Source organism: Pleuronectes platessa, chromosome 17 (genome assembly GCF_947347685.1).
Source record: "Pleuronectes platessa chromosome 17, fPlePla1.1, whole genome shotgun sequence".
NCBI lineage: Eukaryota > Metazoa > Chordata > Actinopteri > Pleuronectiformes > Pleuronectidae > Pleuronectes > Pleuronectes platessa.
Genome location: NC_070642.1, coordinates 18,169,089 through 18,187,638, shown reverse-complemented (window position 1 = coordinate 18,187,638; position 18,550 = coordinate 18,169,089). Strand labels below are relative to the sequence as shown.

Here is an 18,550-nt window from a genome sequence, read left to right as displayed (position 1 = left end):
CCCACCTTGAGTCACTGGGAGGGTGTTTGTGACCATAAACAAACAATATTCAAATGTTAGTACCGAGTCTCAAAGGAAGACAAGAGTTTATTCTGGTGCATGATTTTAGAGAAATATTTTAATGAAGGCTTAAAACAATCTTTTGACCCTGCATTTTTTTAAATAATCAAATATATAAATATCTGTGGTAAATAATTATTTATAGATATGAAGAACTAGCCAATTGAGTAAAATAATATAATAATCTATGAACTAAAAGAAAACTTATGGGAAACTATTTTTGATAACGTATAGACAATTCAGGTCTTGTATTTTGAGATTTGCTCATTGTGAATATTAAGTCGTTTTTCAGATCTAGACTTTTGTGAAGAAAAGCATATTTATATATACTTTATATATATATATTTCTGATGTTAAACACATGTAGGTTTGTACATAATCGCTGAATAATAAATAATTTTTCCTGCACACAACTGATGAGTGATGATTTTTTTTTTTTTCAAAGATTCATATATCAAACCCCTCTGAGTGGGTTTGAGTGTGTGTCTGTGTTTGTTTCTGTGTGTGAATGTGTGTGTGTGAGGCAGGTGTTAATCACTGATGCGTCTCACCTGTGTGTCCTAATCAAGTGATGTATAAATAGCCTGGTGGCCTCTGGGTAAAGCAGTCAGCCACTCCGCAGCAGGGCTGGTTTGTAGATTGCTTTCAGTGCCCCGCTCTGAAAGTGGGTTGATTCCTGTGATTTTTTTTGTCTTAGTACAGAACAACATGGGGAAGCCTGAGCGCATGTAAGTTTGTTTGGTCTGTTAGCAGCAACCTCCAGCCTTTGTATCACTTGTTTCTGACTGATGACCTCTTTGTTATAGTTTGGTATGGACCTTCATGATAGCTGCAGCTGTCGCCTTGGCTCCACCGAGGCCGGATCTGAAGCACAATTCGCAGTCAGGTAAGAATAACTCGCGTCAACTGACCTTATTTGACCTTGCATCAGTTTATATGCTCTGCTGACCTGACTTCTCTTCACGGCTCCACACAGGCAGCGGTCTAAAGTCAGACTGTGCAGGGAATCTAATGAGAGTCACCTTGGACAAGGCGCTCGCTGTGGGGAACCAGCTTGAGGTGGAAGCCATCAGTGAGTATGAACTCATGTTAACGATGGTCAGATTGGTTTGTCACTGCGACATGACCCTTGTTGTTTTTTGCGTCTGCTCTCCAGATGGCACCAAGTTTGTTGCATTGACTCCCAGCCTGGCTGCTCAGTGTGGATACAGCATGGAGTCTGACCCGTGGGGCAACACCAGAATCTACACGTCTCTGATGGGCTGCTATGTGGACAATAAGGTGTGGTGAGCTGTTATTTTCATGATAATTGTCCAGAGTCTTCAAATGGGAATGATTTCAATTTATCAGAGTAGACTACAAACCAAACCTGCAATTGGTATTTTCATTACTAGATTTTTACTTTGACGGGGACAAACTTAAAACTGTTTGTGCTGCGTCTGAATATTTATCAAATCAGCCCAGTGTGTAAAATTTGTTTACATGACAAAAGTGGCAAATTCCTAATTTATGAGTTGAAATGTTTTTTCCCTTGATTTTTAGGCTTTAAACCAGGTGTTTTGTCCCAGGGACCACCATTCTGACTAGAAAGTAATCCGCGGCCCACTGATGTGCATGCGTGTGTAGGAGTCTTTAACATTTGGTTTTCCATGTTGGTTTTATTTAAAAACCTCAAACAAATCTAGAAAAATGTGTAAAAAACAAACGGGGGGCCGCGGACCCCTGGTTGAAAACCCCTGCTTTGAACGATTGGTCAACTGCTGCCAAACATTTTACAGATGTTGATTAATGACATGCTTCCTTTCTTGTTTGCCTTTTTTTAAAATTTGTAGGATGATGAAACATTTAATGCCGGGTTGAGACTCTATATGTACCACCATGAGAATCCTTCCGATATGGTCAATCATGATGTGACTAAGAAATGCAGCTACACTCGCTGGGCCTCCAGAGAGATTCTCTGTGAAAGGAACTACATGGAAGTATGTCTCCTTTATATTGTATTTTTAAAAGGCCAGTTAATGAAATGGTTTTTTTCTCCAGTGCGGCACTTAGTGGCTGGGTAAAGTTTCCACCAAATGATTGCAATGTAATGTCCCTGACAGTGAACTGTATAAATGTTACTCTGAGTTTAAATCTGGCTTTCTTTTAGGTTTCACACCACATGGCTAAACCTGCTGAGGCTAAGGGACAAGCTGAAACCCAGATCAACGCCACTCCTGGTGTACGTTTTTAACGATTCTCTCGTCACACACTTTCTCTACCTGCACCATTTTGGTATCCCAAACAAGTTGTTGACTCGTTTTGTCCCCTCCAGGAATCAGATGGAGCACAAGGTATTTGGAAAATGACGTTTTACACTCCTGACCCAGTTCCGATGGTGCTGAGGGAGGCCATCCAGGCTGGCTACGTTGCCATGACCACCACCAACCGCCTGGTTGTGCGAAGCCCTTACGATACAGCAGAGACTACCTCTGAGGAGGTAAGTGACTCACCTGCTTGTTCACCATATCATCCTCCACTTGACTGACAGTCAACACCATGTGTAGGAGGCTGGAGTCCCAATGGCTGTTTTAAAAGTGAGTGCTTACTACAAGGCATCGGACGGTTTGCGCACGGTGAACATGGCAGCTGCTTGTCCCACAGGTGAGTCTCGAGGAATCTGGGCAGCATAGATTGGGTTTCAGAGTGCGGTTTAGTCAACGATTGTTTCTTCAACAGGCGGTGTCCTCTACACCGAGGGGGTGATCTCTTGGTACGTTCCTCGTCGTGTGACGCCGCTGGTAGACGGCAACTTTAAAATCCTAGAAATGTTCATGGGTATCAACGGACAAAGGCTGGATACATCTCAGATGGCTGCACGAGGATACACACTATCTACCACCGAGTTTCACATCATCGTCGAGATCCCCGTGGGATCGCCTGATGGTTACTACAAGGTTTGGAAGTGTATAAATTTACAATGCAAGGCTCTGGTCACTGGTCCATTTTCATGATTTAGTAAAGCAACCATGAATAATTGCAGAGCCATGCCCCAGATTACCAGTACCACATCACCTATAGTGTGGAGCCCATGCTGGAGGTACTGTGGAGGGCAGAGGACACCCAAGATGATACCAGATACAAGATTTTGTTCCCAATTACCACCCCTCTGATGCCCAGCCCTCCACACATCAAAGATGGTGAGTCCCACTTCTCTGGTGGAGGCTATGGGAACTTGTAGCAAAGCTAAACCTGTCACCCTCTGTTCCTCAGACACCGTTCCACAGGACAGGATGTTCACTCTGTACATAGGAACCTTTCTTCATGATGTGGCGCTCACGAACGTCACATTCTCCACTGGAGTTCTCACTGTACAGGAAAGTATGACCAGAGGCTTTTCAGTGCAAGAGTACAGCTTCTCCAATGGATCGAAGAGCTTCTCTCTGCAAGTGCCTTTCGACGCTGATGTCGTCCTGAAACATGTATGCAACTTTACAATCACATTCAGATGAACTCAACTCTGTATTTGTTTGGATGCGTTCTGTAGCTGATCTTCTTAAAATTCTGCAGAATCCTGAGCGCTTGGTTACGTCCTACTTTCTCCCTTTGGTCTTTGGATTTGTAACTCTGCCGGAAGAAACTCCCTTTGCCCTCTCGGTGGATTTGCAGGCATCTCTGCAAGATGTTGGTGAGACCATCTTTATATTTGTCACTTGACATCATGACTTTCTATAACGGCCCATGAAATGAAACATGGGAGAAACTTTTTTTCTTTCTCCAGTGCTTCCCACAATCTCTGGTTCCTGTGACCAGAATAATTTTTACATTATCGTGGAATACGGAAGTCAAGGCCCCAGTTTCCAGACCCTAGTTGGGTCCCAGCAGCTAACCCCTGAGCTGATGGAGACTTACAACTTTGCAGAAAACAACACACACTTCAGCTTTGTGGTGCAAGACAGAGCCAATGGATCAGTATTTGAGGTAAGTTACATATGAGGATTTTGAAACTGACTAACCTATTTGCACTTGGTACATTAACTTTCTGTCTTGCAGCTAACTACCGCCGACTCACTCAGAGCCAGACTTGACGTTGTCTTGGTGGACTACGTCAACTACTGGGTGCTTGCCGATCTCTCCCTGACCTGCAGTTTCCCCTACGTGATCACTGGTAAGATCACAAGTCTGGGATTTCTGCTGGTTGAATGTGAATCGTCTTTTTAACAAATTGTGTGCTCCCTTTTAGGGTGCAACCCAAACGGCACAATGACCGCCCTGGTTTTTAAGATGGAATCTGTGCCCAACCTGGACATGAGCATGCTGACTCTGACGGACCAGTCCTGCAAACCAGTTTTTTCTAATGCTCGCTTTGGTGTGTTTTCTTTCAACGTCAGTTCCTGTGGAACCACTAGAATGGTAAATTACTGCCAACTTAATCTATAAAGATTGAAAGCGCCTTTTGCAAAAATTGTAATCCTCCCTGTCTTTAGTTTTTTGACAACTTCATGCTGTATGAAAATGAGATCAGCCTCAACAACGGAGCCACCTACATGTCACCAGTGGATCCAGAGTACAGGTAACAGTCTTAACCTGAATAATAGCTTTTTGATATTAAATATATATTTTTTTTTCATTCTGACATGTTCTCGTTTTTTTTAGGCACAAGATTTCCTGCTACTATGTGGTGAATGACACTCAGACTGTTGCCTTCAACTCTGAACCAATAAACAAACAACCTGCAGCAGAGATCGGATCAGGACAGCTGATGGTGCAGATGAGGCTCGCTGAAGGTATGTGTGAACTTCTCAGAATGGCAAACTCTTGTTCTGTTGGTACAAACACGGTCTGTCCACTTTAATATGTGCGTCTCTTCTCCAGATTCATCGTACGACTTCTTCTACCAAGCAGAAGCTTATCCAGTAGTGAAATACCTGAGACAGCCTCTGTATTTTGAGGTGGAGCTGATGTACTCCACAGACCCGCAGCTGGAGCTCATCCTGGAGAACTGCTGGGCCACTCTGCACGAAGACAGGACATCTCTGCCCAGCTGGGACATTATTGTGGACGGGTAATGAAGCATATCTTTTACAGAGACTGTTTCTTGACGATGATATTAAAATTGAGGTTGCTTGACTGAACTCAGAAGCTTGAATCAAAACCTCCAATTGATTTTAGAAGTAATTTGTTTAAACTTGCTCCACGACTGTTTGTTTCCCATCTCTCCACCAGCTGTGTGAACCATGATGACAGCTACGTGACCGTCTTCCACCCGGTTATGATGGACACCAGAGTTGCCGTCCCGTCCCACGTCAAACGCTTCTCTATGCAGATGTTCACCTTCACCGAAGACGGAGAGGTTCTGAAAGACGAGGTAATTTAAGAACGTGAGTTACTCTCCTCCGGGCCACAGGACGAATCTTAACCCTCTGTGCCAAATCTGCCCCTGTCCTCCAGATCCACGTCCACTGTGACGCGATGGTGTGTAACGCAAACGGCGACGCAGATGACTCCTGCAGGGGCCAGTGTGTGAATCCTACAGGCACGAAGCCCTACAGCCAACAAGGGGTTAAAAGAAGTGAGGCTGCACCGACTCGAATGAATATAAATCAACACTTTGAGCCGTACTGAATCTTTATCTTTTTGCTCTTTCCAGCGCAAAGAAGCACAAACTCCAGCAACCGAAGGCAGCTCTCTTCTGGACCAATCCTGTTAACTACTCAGTCAAACTCTTGAATAAAAAAAAAAATCTTAAAATGATATCCTAGTATGTTGTTCTTTGCCAAAAGCTTTGAATGGTTCCCCAGTGTACAGCCAGTAATCGACTTTTGGCAAACTGGAGGTTTCCCTCGTTTGGGAGAGTTGTTGCAGAGTGACCAGATGAACAACAGCACTTTTTATTAACTGAAGACAAAATGCATTGGAGCTGCAGTAAGAAGCCCCCCCCTTGTAAGACATTTATAACTTGTATTTACCAGAGGTGTAAAGTAACAAATTACATTTACTCGCGATACTGTAATTAAGTAGTTTTTGTGTACTTTGTAATTTGAGTAGTTTTTGAAATGGGTAATTTTACTTAAGTAGATTTTGACTGAAGTATTGTACTTCGCTAGCCTGAAATTGTCAGACTCACAATTCTAGTCAGAATGTGAGTCTGAGACCGCTCCATTGGGCTGTGATTATGGGGCGTGTTTCAACTGACCAGGAAGTAAAATTCCTCTTCGCTCAATTGGATAGACCTACAACCAATCAGAGCAACGTAGTATGTGACGTATGCTAAGCAACGCATTGTGAGTTATTTACTAACCCGGGTTCACACCGGACGCTGCAGCGCCAAGCCTTGAATAACAGCTGGCTCCCATCCACTCCCATGTTAAAACTTTGTGCCGGTCACACCACAGGCTGAAGCACCGCGAGGCAGCCTTGGCGCAGCGCGGTGCTTCAGCCTCCGGTGTGACTGGCACAAAGCCGTGCAGCGATCTACTGGATCAACGGGTGATATTATTGGCGCTGCCCGGCGGTTCAGCGTCGCTTCAGTGTCCGGTGTGAACAGCCAAGCGCCGGAGCGATAGGGATTAGCGCGGTGCTTTGGCGTCGCCTCCACGTTCTGTGTTCCTCATTCAAAATGAATCCGCTGTCGATGTCTTCTAAAACAGACTCAATGGCAGCATCTACAAATCTCAGCTCGCCAGCGGCAGGCATGTTTGTTGAAAACGAATTCAACCCGAGGGCACTTTGATGACGTGGTTGATTACGTTACCGTTGATCATGTCAATCATCGTATAAAGCCCGCCCTGACAATCTGATTGGCCTGGTCGGGCCATAATTTTTTCCCAATGGAGCGACTCCAGACCGAACTGCCCGACCAAAAATGTTGTGGGCGGGGCTAAGTTCGTCTGGCATCCAGGCTAGTACTTCGCTACATTGGAAATTACATCCGTTACTGAGTAAAAAAAAAAAACAGTTCAGGGCGCAAGGCAATTCTCACTGCAGTGGTAGATGCTGCATAGAGTGGATGAGGTTCCCTCACGTGCATGTTTAACATATGAAAACTGATCGTAAAGTTCACTGTTCGCGAAAAATATGCGCGACATGCACAACACTGCACAGGGAGCCGCTGCAGAGCCGCGGGTTGCCGACCCCTGGCTCCGGGGAAAGAGCGATTTGTTTACTTCTCTGCCGTTAAAGAGATGCGGACGTCAAAGCATTAGTTCAGCTATAATATTAGTTCCGCCTCGCATTTTCCCCTCCCGGTCGCGCGCGCACATGTTATGCCTTCGCGCGGATTGAGAATCACCGCGCTACACAGGGCCAGCCCTAGCACATTTGGCGCTCTATGCAAGCTTCACTCCTGGCGCCCAGGACTCCCCCCCCCCCCCCCCCCCCCCCACAAGACTGCATTTCTTTTCAAATAAACAACAAAGATCGCAACGACATGGTGCAAGCATTCGATTTAGACAGCGTCTCTCCTCAGGAGAAGGAAAACATTCCGTAACGTTTTAGCTAGACTTCAGATAATATGAACGTGTTCACCGTTCAAATTCATTATTAGGGCCCGAGCACCTCCGGTGGGAGGCCCTATTGAAATTGAAAGGATTATTCTGAGAATTATTAAACATGCTGTAAAAGTTTGCAGTAAATTAGAAAGTGGTTTAAATTTACATATTCTGGAGTATTTGGAAATGATAATATATTAATCTATGAACTAAAGGAAAACTTATGGAAAACTATTTTTGATGACGTATAGACAATTCAGGTCTTGTATTTTGAGATTTGCTCATTGTGAATATTAAGTCGTTTTTCAGATCTAGACTTTTGTGAAGAAAAGCATATTTATATATACTTTATATCAGGGGTCTCAAACTCAAATTACCTGGGGGCCACTGGAGGCAGTATCTGGGTGAGGCTGGGCCGCATTACGTATTTCACAAAAAAAACTTTGCTAAAAATATCCGTACTTCTCAAATGTCCTTATTAACAGTTATTTAACTTCAATGGGTTCTTCTGAACATGAATAGAATATTGAAGAACATGAACGGTTCTTCTGAAAATGCTTTCTCTTGCCTACTTCTTGCTGCCAGATCCGGTACCTCTCGTATCGAAAAAAGTTATATTAATATGAATATTAAAAAAAGTTTTTAAAGAAATAATTAAACTAAAATATAAAAATATAATGTAATCACTAGAAAATTACGGAGCCCCTGTTGACATCGGTGGATAAATTAATAATTTGTGGCCACGCAATAACAAGATAATCTAATAAATTATATATAAAGCTTTCTTAACAACAGCATCCCATTTCATAAAATAATAACAAATGCAGACTTCTAAGATGGACCAAAATAATTATGCACAGCTTCATGTACAGTCTGTGGCTCGGTGCGTAAATGTCCCCACCAGAGGAATTTAAATCATTAAAATTCATCCACACATATCAGGTGTAAATAATAATGTAAAACAGCCCAGACTGTAAAATGTAGATATTAGCTCAATGACGTGTTATAAACTGCTGCGGTTTAGAATAATCCGTCTGCGTAAAGAAGCTCCCAAAACCTCACAGCGCAGCGTGTGCGTGAAGGAGCCGTGGTGTCCCTTGAATTTGCCTTCAATTTAACAAAGTGTGTGTGTGTGTGTGTTCCGTTCGTTTTCTCCGCTGGACACAGAAGTCGCCTTTGCTCAAGATGCCACTTTATTAATCACTGACACAAAGACTGATACCGTCACTGCAGTAGAGCCTAAATAAGTCCCATTGCATTGTAAGTGGCATGTGTGTGCTGTCTTAAGGCCAATGTATGCTTCTCCGTTTTGAGGGACACGGACAGATAGGACCGCCCTCTCCAACGTGGAACGCCCTCTCCGTGCCTCTCCGAGGGTACTCGGAGAGCTTTTCGTGCAGCTCTCATTTTTCTAAAGGCCTCAGTATGCTTCTCCGAGTCCGTTGCGGACTGACGGACGGACAGAGCGGACGGACCCTTTTCTGATTTATAGTTCTACGAGCCTTTTTGTTGTGAAAACAATTCACCGCCAGAACAGTAGATTGCGCAACTGAAGTCGAGCTTAGAGAAGCCTACCTCATGAGGAATATAGAAGAAGTCCACGCTGGTTTATTTACGTCCTCCCGGCTCCTCACACACAGTGAACGATGGCAACTAACAGAAAAAGGATGTTGATGACGCGACAGTTTTTGCTGAATAAAGTGAAACCCAGCGGGTCAAAATGCTTGCCGTGTTATCTTGTCTTAGCGCAGCGGTTCCCCGGTCTTGTTTCCAAACTGCGTTGCTAATTCAACAGCTGCAACAGCTTGAAGCTACACGGAGTCAGCTAGCTTCCCCCCAGCTTCCACACACAGTCAGCACGGACGCCCGATACTAACTACTACCAAGTGTTTGCTTCTAACCTGACGGTGTTTGAGAAACAGCTTCATGACAGCCGTGGGATTTAAGTCAGCGGGTTTTTGCGCTGTTCCCACCGCAGTTAGCATGGTGGCTAGCCCCGTTATGAAAGTTCGTTATAACCTCATGTGACCGTAGACACATGCTGTAAGTGCTCTAACCAGCCACCGTCAGCCGGACAACGCCGCTGGCTTAACACACTTGTCACATTAATCATAGAGTCGTAGTTGTGATTTAGGTTTATTGTGATGTAGGGAATGGAACAGGAAGTTTCCATTCCGAAATGCTGGCGTTAGCGGACCAATCACAGCCAAGGGCTATCCGTGGGCTGTCCGTCATTTCGACGTGTAGTTAGAAAAATGAGAGCTGCACGAAAAGCTCTCCGAGGAGCCTCGGAGAGGCCCGGAGAGGGCGTTCCACGTTGGAGAGGGCGGTCCTATCTGTCCGTGTCCGTCAAAACGGAGAAGCATACATTGGCCTTAACTACACGTCGAAATGACGGACAGCCCACGGATAGCACTTGGCTGTGATTGGTCCGCTAACGCCAGCATTTCGGAATGGAAACTTCCTGTTCCATTCCCTACATCACAATAAACCAAAATCACAACTACGACTCTATGATTAATGTGACAAGTGTGTTAAGCCAGCGGCGTTGTCCGGCTGACGGTGGCTGGTTAGAGCACTTACAGCATGTGTGTACGGTCACATACGGTTATAACGAACTTTGATAACGGGGCTAGTGGGCTAGCCACCATTCTAACTGCGGTGGGAACAGCGCAAAAACCCGCTGACTTTAATCCCACGGCTCTCATGACACTGTTTCTCAAACACAGTCAGGTTAGAAGCAAACACTTGGTAGTAGTTAGTATCGGGCGTCTGTGTGGAAGTTGGGGGGAGCTAGCTGCCTCCGTGTTGCTTCAAGCTGTTGCAGCTGTTGAATTAGCAACGCAGTTTGGAAACAAGACCGGGCAACCGCTGCGCTAAGACACGATAACAAAAGCATTTTGACCCGCTGGGTGTCACTTTATTCAGCAAAAACTGTCGCGTCATCAACATCCTTTTTCTGTTAGTTGCCATCGTTCACTGTGTGTGAGGAGCCGGGAGGACGTAAATAAACCAGCGTGGACTTCTTCTATATTCCTCATGAGGTAGGCTTCTCTATGCTCGACTTCAGTTGCGCCATCTACTGTTCTGGCGGTGAATTGTTTTCACAACAAAAAGGCTCGTAGAACTATAAATCAAAAAGGGTCCGTCCGATCCGTCCGTCCGTCAGTCCGCAACGGACTCGGAGAAGCATACTGAAGGCCTAATTATACTCCTGCGACTGCAACCGCGGAAGGCCACGCAGCTGCATCGACGGACTCGTTTTGGTTTATGCTTCTCTAACGTGCTGCGCGTGTTGCAACGCAATTCACCGCCAGAACCCTAGGCGGAGTAACGTTTTTTTTCGAAAACAAAACACACAAAGAAGAGACGTCTTCTTCTTCGTCGAATCTTTATTTATATCGCCACTCCGGCTCCTAATAGCCTATTTCTGGCGGACAAATCGGCCAGTCAGTGACGGGTTATACAAATGGTCATACTTTCGGATCTCTTCTGCCAAGTGCTCTTCTATTTGTTCCATATTCGTTCTTCTAAATCTTCCGTGATTTCCGCGTATTGTGGGGCATGAAACCGGAAACCAGACTCCGGACGGGATGTAGTAAGCAGACCAATCACAAGCCTTGCGGACTGCGTGAGGCTCGCGTCGTTTTGTCGTGTAGTTAGAAAAATTGGCGGACGCACGCAAGCCCGCAGAGGGCACGAAAGGGGCGTGTTGCGTGTCTTGCGTGCATGCGTGCAACCCGACTCTAATTCGGCCTTGAGGCCTTTAAGCGTCGTTTTATGTGCCTTCCGGGACCTGTGCTCGTCGTACCTGCGCTGTCATATGTACTTAGCGTTCCGGCACCTTGTGATTTACAAATGAAGCCCTGGATACATCATGACCTGCGCGAAAGAGGAAAACTATGAATTTCACCTTCTTGCTCTCTGCACATCCAAAGCCGCTCTTTTCTCTTCAGGCTCTCTCTCGCACTCACTCTCACACACACGACCCCGCCCCCCATGTCCCTCACATGGATGCTGCATTCACTGGTCAGGCACACAGTAGGAAACCAGAACATCATAACATTGTCCCATACAGAAGCTAACAGGAGTGATACAATATAAAAGTCGCGGGCCGCACTAACATTAAACTTTCATATTAAGGTGGGGGCCACAAAATATCGTCCCGAGGGCCGCAATTGGCTCGCGGGCCGCGAGTTTGAGGTCCCTGCTTTATATATATATATTTCTGATGTTAAACACATGTAGGTTTGTACATAATCGCTGAATAATAAATCATTTTTCCTGCACACAACTGAAGAGTGATGATTTTTGTTTTCAAAGATTCATATATCAAACCCCTCTGAGTGGGTTTGAGTGTGTGTTTGGTTCTGTGTGTGAATGTGTGTGTGTGTGAGGCAGGTGTTAATCACTGATGCGTCTCACCTGTGTGTCCCAATCAAGTGATGTATAAATAGCCTGGTGGCCTCTGGGTAAAGCAGTCAGCCACTCCGCAGCAGGGCTGGTTTGTAGTTTGCGTTCAGTGCCCAGCTCTGAAAGTGGTTTGATTCCTGTGATTTTTTTTTGTCTTAGTACAGAACAACATGGGGAAGCCTGAGCGCATGTAAGTTTGTTTGGTCTGTTAGCAGCAACCTCCAGCCTTTGTATCACTTGTTTCTGACTGATGACCTCTTTGTTATAGTTTGGTATGGACCTTCATGATAGCTGCAGCTGTCGCCTTGGCTCCACCGAGGCCGGATCTGAAGCGCAATTCGCAGTCAGGTAAGAATAACTCACGTCAACTGACCTTATTTGACCTTGCATCAGTTTACATGCTCTGCTGACCTGACATCTCTTCACGGCTCCACACAGGCAGCGGTCTAAAGTCAGACTGTGCAGGGAATCTAATGAGAGTCACCTTGGACAAGGCGCTCGCTGTGGGGAACCAGCTTGAGGTGGAAGCCATCAGTGAGTATGAACTCATGTTAACGATGGTCAGATTGGTTTGTCACTGCGACGTGACCCTTGTCGTTTTTTGCGTCTGCTCTCCAGATGGCACCAAGTTTGTTGCATTGACTCCCAGCCTGGCTGCTCAGTGTGGATACAGCATGGAGTCTGACCCGTGGGGCAACACCAGAATCTACACGTCTCTGATGGGCTGCTATGTGGACAATAAGGTGTGGTGAGCTGTTATTTTCATGATAATTGTCCAGAGTCTTCAAATGGGAATGATTTCAATTTATCAGAGTAGACTACAAACCAAACCTGCAATTGGTATTTTCATTACTAGATTTTTACTTTGACGGGGACAAACTTAAAACTGTTTGTGCTGCGTCTGAATATTTATCAAATCAGCCCAGTGTGTAAAATTTGTTTACATGGCAAATTCCTAATTTATGAGTTGAAATGTTTTTTCCCTTGATTTTAGGCTTTAAACCAGGTGTTTTGTCCCAGGGACCACCATTCTGACTAGAAAGTAATCCGCGGCCCACTGATGTGCATGCGTGTGTAGGAGTCTTTAACATTTGGTTTTCCATGTTGGTTTTATTTAAAAACCTCAAACAAATCTAGAAAAATGTGTAAAAAAAACAAAACAGGGGGCCGCGGACCCCTGGTTGAAAACCCCTGCTTTGAACGATTGGTCAACTGCTGCCAAACATTTTACAGATGTTGATTAATGACATGCTTCCTTTCTTGTTTGCCTTTTTTAAAAATTTGTAGGATGATGAAACATTTAATGCCGGGTTGAGACTCTATATGTACCACCATGAGAATCCTTCCGATATGGTCAATCATGATGTGACTAAGAAGTGCAGCTACACTCGCTGGGCCTCCAGAGAGATTCTCTGTGAAAGGAACTACATGGAAGTATGTCTCCTTATATTGTGTTTTTAAAAGGCCAGTTAATGAAATGGTTTTTTTTTCTCCAGTGCGGCACTTAGTGGCTGGGTAAAGTTTCCACCAAATGATTGCAATGTAATGTCCCTGACAGTGAACTGTATAAATGTTACTGAGTTTAAATCTGGCTTTCTTTTAGGTTTCACACCACATGGCTAAACCTGCTGAGGCTAAGGGACAAGCTGAAACCCAGATCAACGCCACTCCTGTTGTACGTTTTTAACAATTCTCTCGCCACACACTTTCTCTACCTGCACCATTTTGGTATCCCCAAACAAGTTGTTGACTCGTTTTGTCCCCTCCAGGAATCAGATGGAGCACAAGGTATTTGGAAAATGACGTTTTACACTCCTGACCCAGTTCCGATGGTGCTGAGGGAGGCCATCCAGGCTGGCTACGCTGCCATGACCACCACCAACCGCCTGGTTGTGCGAAGCCCTTACGATACAGCTGAGACTACCTCTGAGGAGGTAAGTGACTCACCTGCTTGTTCACCATATCATCCTCCACTTGACTGACAGTCAACACCATGTGTAGGTGGCTGGAGTCCCAATGGCTGTTTTAAAAGTGAGTGCTTCCTACAAGGCATCGGACGGTTTGCGCACGGTGAACATGGCAGCTGCTTGTCCCACAGGTGAGTCTCGAGGAATCTGGGCAGCATAGATTGGGTTTCAGATTGCGGTTTAGTCAACGATTGTTTCTTCAACAGGCGGTGTCCTCTACACCGAGGGGGTGATCTCTTGGTACGTTCCTCGTCGTGTGACGCCGCTGGTAGACGGCAACTTTAAAATCCTAGAAATGTTCATGGGTATCAACGGACAAAGGCTGGATACATCTCAGATGGCTGCACGAGGATACACACTATCTACCACCGAGTTTCACATCATCGTCGAGATCCCCGTGGGATCGCCTGATGGTTACTACAAGGTTTGGAAGTGTATAAATTTACAATGCAAGGCTCTGGTCACTGGTCCATTTTCATGATTTATTAACACAACCATGAATAATTGCAGAGCCATGCCCCAGATTACCAGTACCACATCACCTATAGTGTGGAGCCCATGCTGGAGGTACTGTGGAGGGCAGAGGACACCCAAGATGATACCAGATACAAGATTTTGTTCCCAATTACCACCCCTCTGATGCCCAGCCCTCCACACATCAAAGATGGTGAGTCCCACTTCTCTGGTGGAGGCTATGGGAACTTGTAGCAAAGCTAAACCTGTCACCCTCTGTTCCTCAGACACCGTTCCACAGGACAGAATGTTCACTCTGTACGTAGGAACCTTTCTTCATGATGTGGCGCTCACGAACGTCACATTCTCCACTGGAGTTCTCACTGTACAGGAAAGTATGACCAGAGGCTTTTCAGTACAAGAGTACAGCTTCTCCAATGGATCGAAGAGCTTCTCTCTGCAAGTGCCTTTCGACGCTGATGTCGTCCTGAAACATGTATGCAACTTTACAATCACATTCAGATTAACTCAACTCTGTATTTGTTTGGATGCGTTCTGTAGCTGATCTTCTTAAAATTCTGCAGAATCCTGAGCGCTTGGTTACGTCCTACTTTCTCCCTTTGGTCTTTGGATTTGTAACTCTGCCGGAAGAAACTCCCTTTGCCCTCTCGGTGGATTTGCAGGCATCTCTGCAAGATGTTGGTGAGACCATCTTTATATTTGTCACTTGACATCATGACTTTCTATAACGGCCCATTAAATGAAACATGGGAGAAACTTTTTTTTTTTTTTCTCCAGTGCTTCCCACAATCTCTGGTTCCTGTGACCAGAATAATTTTTACATTATCGTGGAATACGGAAGTCAAGGCCCCAGTTTCCAGACCCTAGTTGGGTCCCAGCAGCTAACCCCTGAGCTGATGGAGACTTACAACTTTGCAGAAAACAACACACACTTCAGCTTTGTGGTGCAAGACAGAGCCAATGGATCAGTATTTGAGGTAAGTTACATATGAGGATTTTGAAACTGACTAACCTATTTGCACTTGGTACATTAACTTTCTGTCTTGCAGCTAATTACCGCCGACTCACTCAGAGCCAGACTTGACGTTGTCTTGGTGGACTACGTCAACTACTGGGTGCTTGCCGATCTCTCCCTGACCTGCAGTTTCCCCTACGTGATCACTGGTATAATTACAAGTCTGGGATTTCTGCTGGTTGAATGTGAAACATCTTTTTAACAAATTGTGTGCTCCCTTTTAGGGTGCAACCCAAACGGCACAATGACCGCCCTGGTTTTTAAGATGGAATCTGTGCCCAACCTGGACATGAGCATGCTGACTCTGACGGACCAGTCCTGCAAACCAGTTTTTCATAATGCTCGCTTTGGTGTGTTTTCTTTCAACGTCAGTTCCTGTGGAACCACTAGAATGGTAAATTACTGCCAACTTAATCTATAAAGATTGAAAGCGCCTTTTGCAAAAATTGTAATCCTCCATGTCTTTAGTTTTTTGACAACTTCATGCTGTATGAAAATGAGATCAGCCTCAACAACGGAGCCGCCTACATGTCACCAGTGGATCCAGAGTACAGGTAACAGTCTTAACCTGAATAATATCTTTTTGAAATTTTTTTTTTCATTCTGACATGTTCTCATTTTTTAGGCACAAGATTTCCTGCTACTATGTGGTGAATGACACTCAGACTGTTGCCTTCAACTCTGAACCAATAAACAAACAACCTGCAGCAGAGATCGGATCAGGACAGCTGATGGTGCAGATGAGGCTCGCTGAAGGTATGTGTGAACTTCTCAGAATGGCAAACTCTTGTTCTGTTGGTACGAACACGGTCTGTCCACTTTAATATGTGCGTCTCTTCTCCAGATTCATCGTACGACTTCTTCTACCAAGCAGAAGCTTATCCAGTAGTGAAATACCTGAGACAGCCTCTGTATTTTGAGGTGGAGCTGATGTACTCCACAGACCCGCAGCTGGAGCTCATCCTGGAGAACTGCTGGGCCACTCTGCACGAAGACAGGACGTCTCTGCCCAGCTGGGACATTATTGTGGACGGGTAATGAAGCATATCTTTTACAGAGACGGTGTCTTGACAATGATATTAAAATTGAGGTTGCTTGACTGAACTCAGAAGCTTGAATCAAAGCCTCTAATTGATTTTAGAGGTAATTTGTTTTAAACTTGCTCCACGACCAACTGTTTGTTTCCCATCTCTCCACCAGCTGTGTGAACCGCGATGACAGCTACGTGACCATCTTCCACCCGGTTGTGATGGACACTAGAGTTGCCGTCCCGTCCCACGTCAAACGCTTCTCTATGCAGATGTTCACCTTCACCGAAGACGGAGAGGTTCTGAAAGACGAGGTAATTTAAGAACGTGAGTTACTCTCCTCCGGGCCACAGGACGAATCTTAACCCTCTGTGCCAAATCTGCCCCTGTCCTCCAGATCCACGTCCACTGTGACGCGATGGTGTGTAACGCAAACGGCAACGCAGATGACTCCTGCAGGGGCCAGTGTGTGAATCCTACAGGCGCGAAGCCCTACAGCCAACAAGGGGTTAAAAGAAGTGAGGCTGCACCGACTCGAATGAATATAAATCAACACTTTGAGTCGTATTGAATCTTTATCTTTTTGCTCTTTCCAGCGCAAAGAAGCACAAACTCCAGCAACCGAAGGCAGCTCTCTTCTGGACCAATCCTGTTAACTCCTCAGTCAAACTCTTGAATAAAATAAAAATCTTAAAATGATATCCTAGTATGTTTGCCTAAAAGCTTTGAATGGTTCCCCAGTGTACAGCCAGTAATCGACTTCTGGCAAACTGGAGGTTTCCCTCGTTTGGGAGAGTTGTTGCAGAGTGACCAGATGAACAACAGCACTTTTTATTATAATCAAATTTTATTTTTATAGCCCATATTCACAAATTACAATTCATCTCATAGGGCTTTAACAGGGTGTGACATCCTCTGTCCTTAACCCTCAGCAAGAGTAAGGAAAAACTACTAAAAACCCTTTAACAGGGTAAAAATATGTAGAAACCTCAGAGCCACATGTGAGGGATCCCTCTCCCAGGACGGACAGAAGTGCAATAGATGCCACGTGCAGGAGAACATCATCAATAATCAAAGTCTCTAGCAGCATTTGATGAGGGTAGACATCCCGAAGGACAACCCCAACATGACATGCCAATACCGCTGCAAGCACAGTCCATGCTCAGCAACCATCTAGACCAGGGGTCTCAAACTCAAATTACCTGGAGGCAGTATCTGGGTGAGGCTGGGCCGCATTACGTATTTCACAAAAAAAACTTTGCTAAAAATATCCGTACTTCTCAAATGTCCTTATTAACAGTTATTTGACTTCAATGGGTTCTTCTGAACATGAATTGAACATGAACGGTTCTTCTGAACATGCTTTCTCTTGCCTACTTCTTGCTGCCAGATCCGGTACCTCTCGTATCGAAAAAAGTTATATTAATATGAATATTTAAAAAAGTTTTTAAAGAAATAATTAAAATAAAAATATAATGTAATCACTAGAAAATTACGGAGCCCCTGTTGACATCGGTGGATAAATTAATAATTTGTGGCCACGCAATAACAAGATAATCTAATAAATTATATATAAAGCTTTCTTAACAACAGCATCCCATTTCATAAAATAATAACAAATGCAGACTTCTAAGATGGACCAAAATAATTATGCACAGCTTCATGTACAGTCTGTGGCTCGGTGCGTAAATGTCCCCACCAGAGGATGAGGGAATTTAAATCATTAAAATTCATCCACACATCAGGTGTAAATAATAATGTTAAACAGCCCAGACTGTAAAATGTAGATATTAGCTCAATGACGTGTTATAAACTGCTGCGGTTTAGAATAATCCGTCTGCGTAAAGAAGCTCCCAAAACCTCACAGCGCAGCGTGTGCGTGAAGGAGCCGTGGTGTCCCTTGAATTTGCCTTCAATTTAACAAAGTGTGTGTGTGTGTTCCGTTCGTTTTCTCCGCTGGACACAGAAGTTGCCTTTGCTCAAGATGCCACTTTATTAATCACTGACACAAAGACTGATACGTCACTGCAGTAGAGCCTAAATAAGTCCCACTGCATTGTAGGTGGCATGTGTGTGCTGTCTTAAGCGTCGTTTTATGTGCCTTCCGGGACCTGTGCTCGTCGT

General features: G+C 44.8%; 2 protein-coding genes across 2 annotated transcripts; both read left to right on the top strand.

Moving 5' to 3' along the window:
- The first annotated feature begins 768 nt into the window (after positions 1 to 768).
- LOC128460661 (uncharacterized) lies at positions 769 to 5,769 on the top strand. The gene is made up of 21 exons (XM_053445904.1): positions 769 to 788; positions 867 to 946; positions 1,037 to 1,132; positions 1,217 to 1,341; positions 1,893 to 2,039; positions 2,210 to 2,281; positions 2,375 to 2,539; positions 2,607 to 2,703; positions 2,779 to 2,996; positions 3,083 to 3,239; positions 3,313 to 3,521; positions 3,610 to 3,727; positions 3,821 to 4,020; positions 4,093 to 4,207; positions 4,283 to 4,452; positions 4,527 to 4,612; positions 4,696 to 4,826; positions 4,915 to 5,104; positions 5,266 to 5,407; positions 5,491 to 5,611; positions 5,690 to 5,769. Exons 1-21 carry the CDS (start codon positions 769 to 771, stop codon positions 5,767 to 5,769), a joined length of 2,739 nt encoding a protein of 912 aa, XP_053301879.1.
- Positions 5,770 to 12,112: 6,343 nt separating this feature from the next.
- LOC128460660 (uncharacterized) lies at positions 12,113 to 17,102 on the top strand. The gene is made up of 21 exons (XM_053445903.1): positions 12,113 to 12,132; positions 12,211 to 12,290; positions 12,381 to 12,476; positions 12,561 to 12,685; positions 13,230 to 13,376; positions 13,546 to 13,617; positions 13,712 to 13,876; positions 13,944 to 14,040; positions 14,116 to 14,333; positions 14,420 to 14,576; positions 14,650 to 14,858; positions 14,947 to 15,064; positions 15,161 to 15,360; positions 15,433 to 15,547; positions 15,623 to 15,792; positions 15,867 to 15,952; positions 16,024 to 16,154; positions 16,243 to 16,432; positions 16,599 to 16,740; positions 16,824 to 16,944; positions 17,023 to 17,102. Exons 1-21 carry the CDS (start codon positions 12,113 to 12,115, stop codon positions 17,100 to 17,102), a joined length of 2,739 nt encoding a protein of 912 aa, XP_053301878.1.
- Positions 17,103 to 18,550: the final 1,448 nt, after the last annotated feature.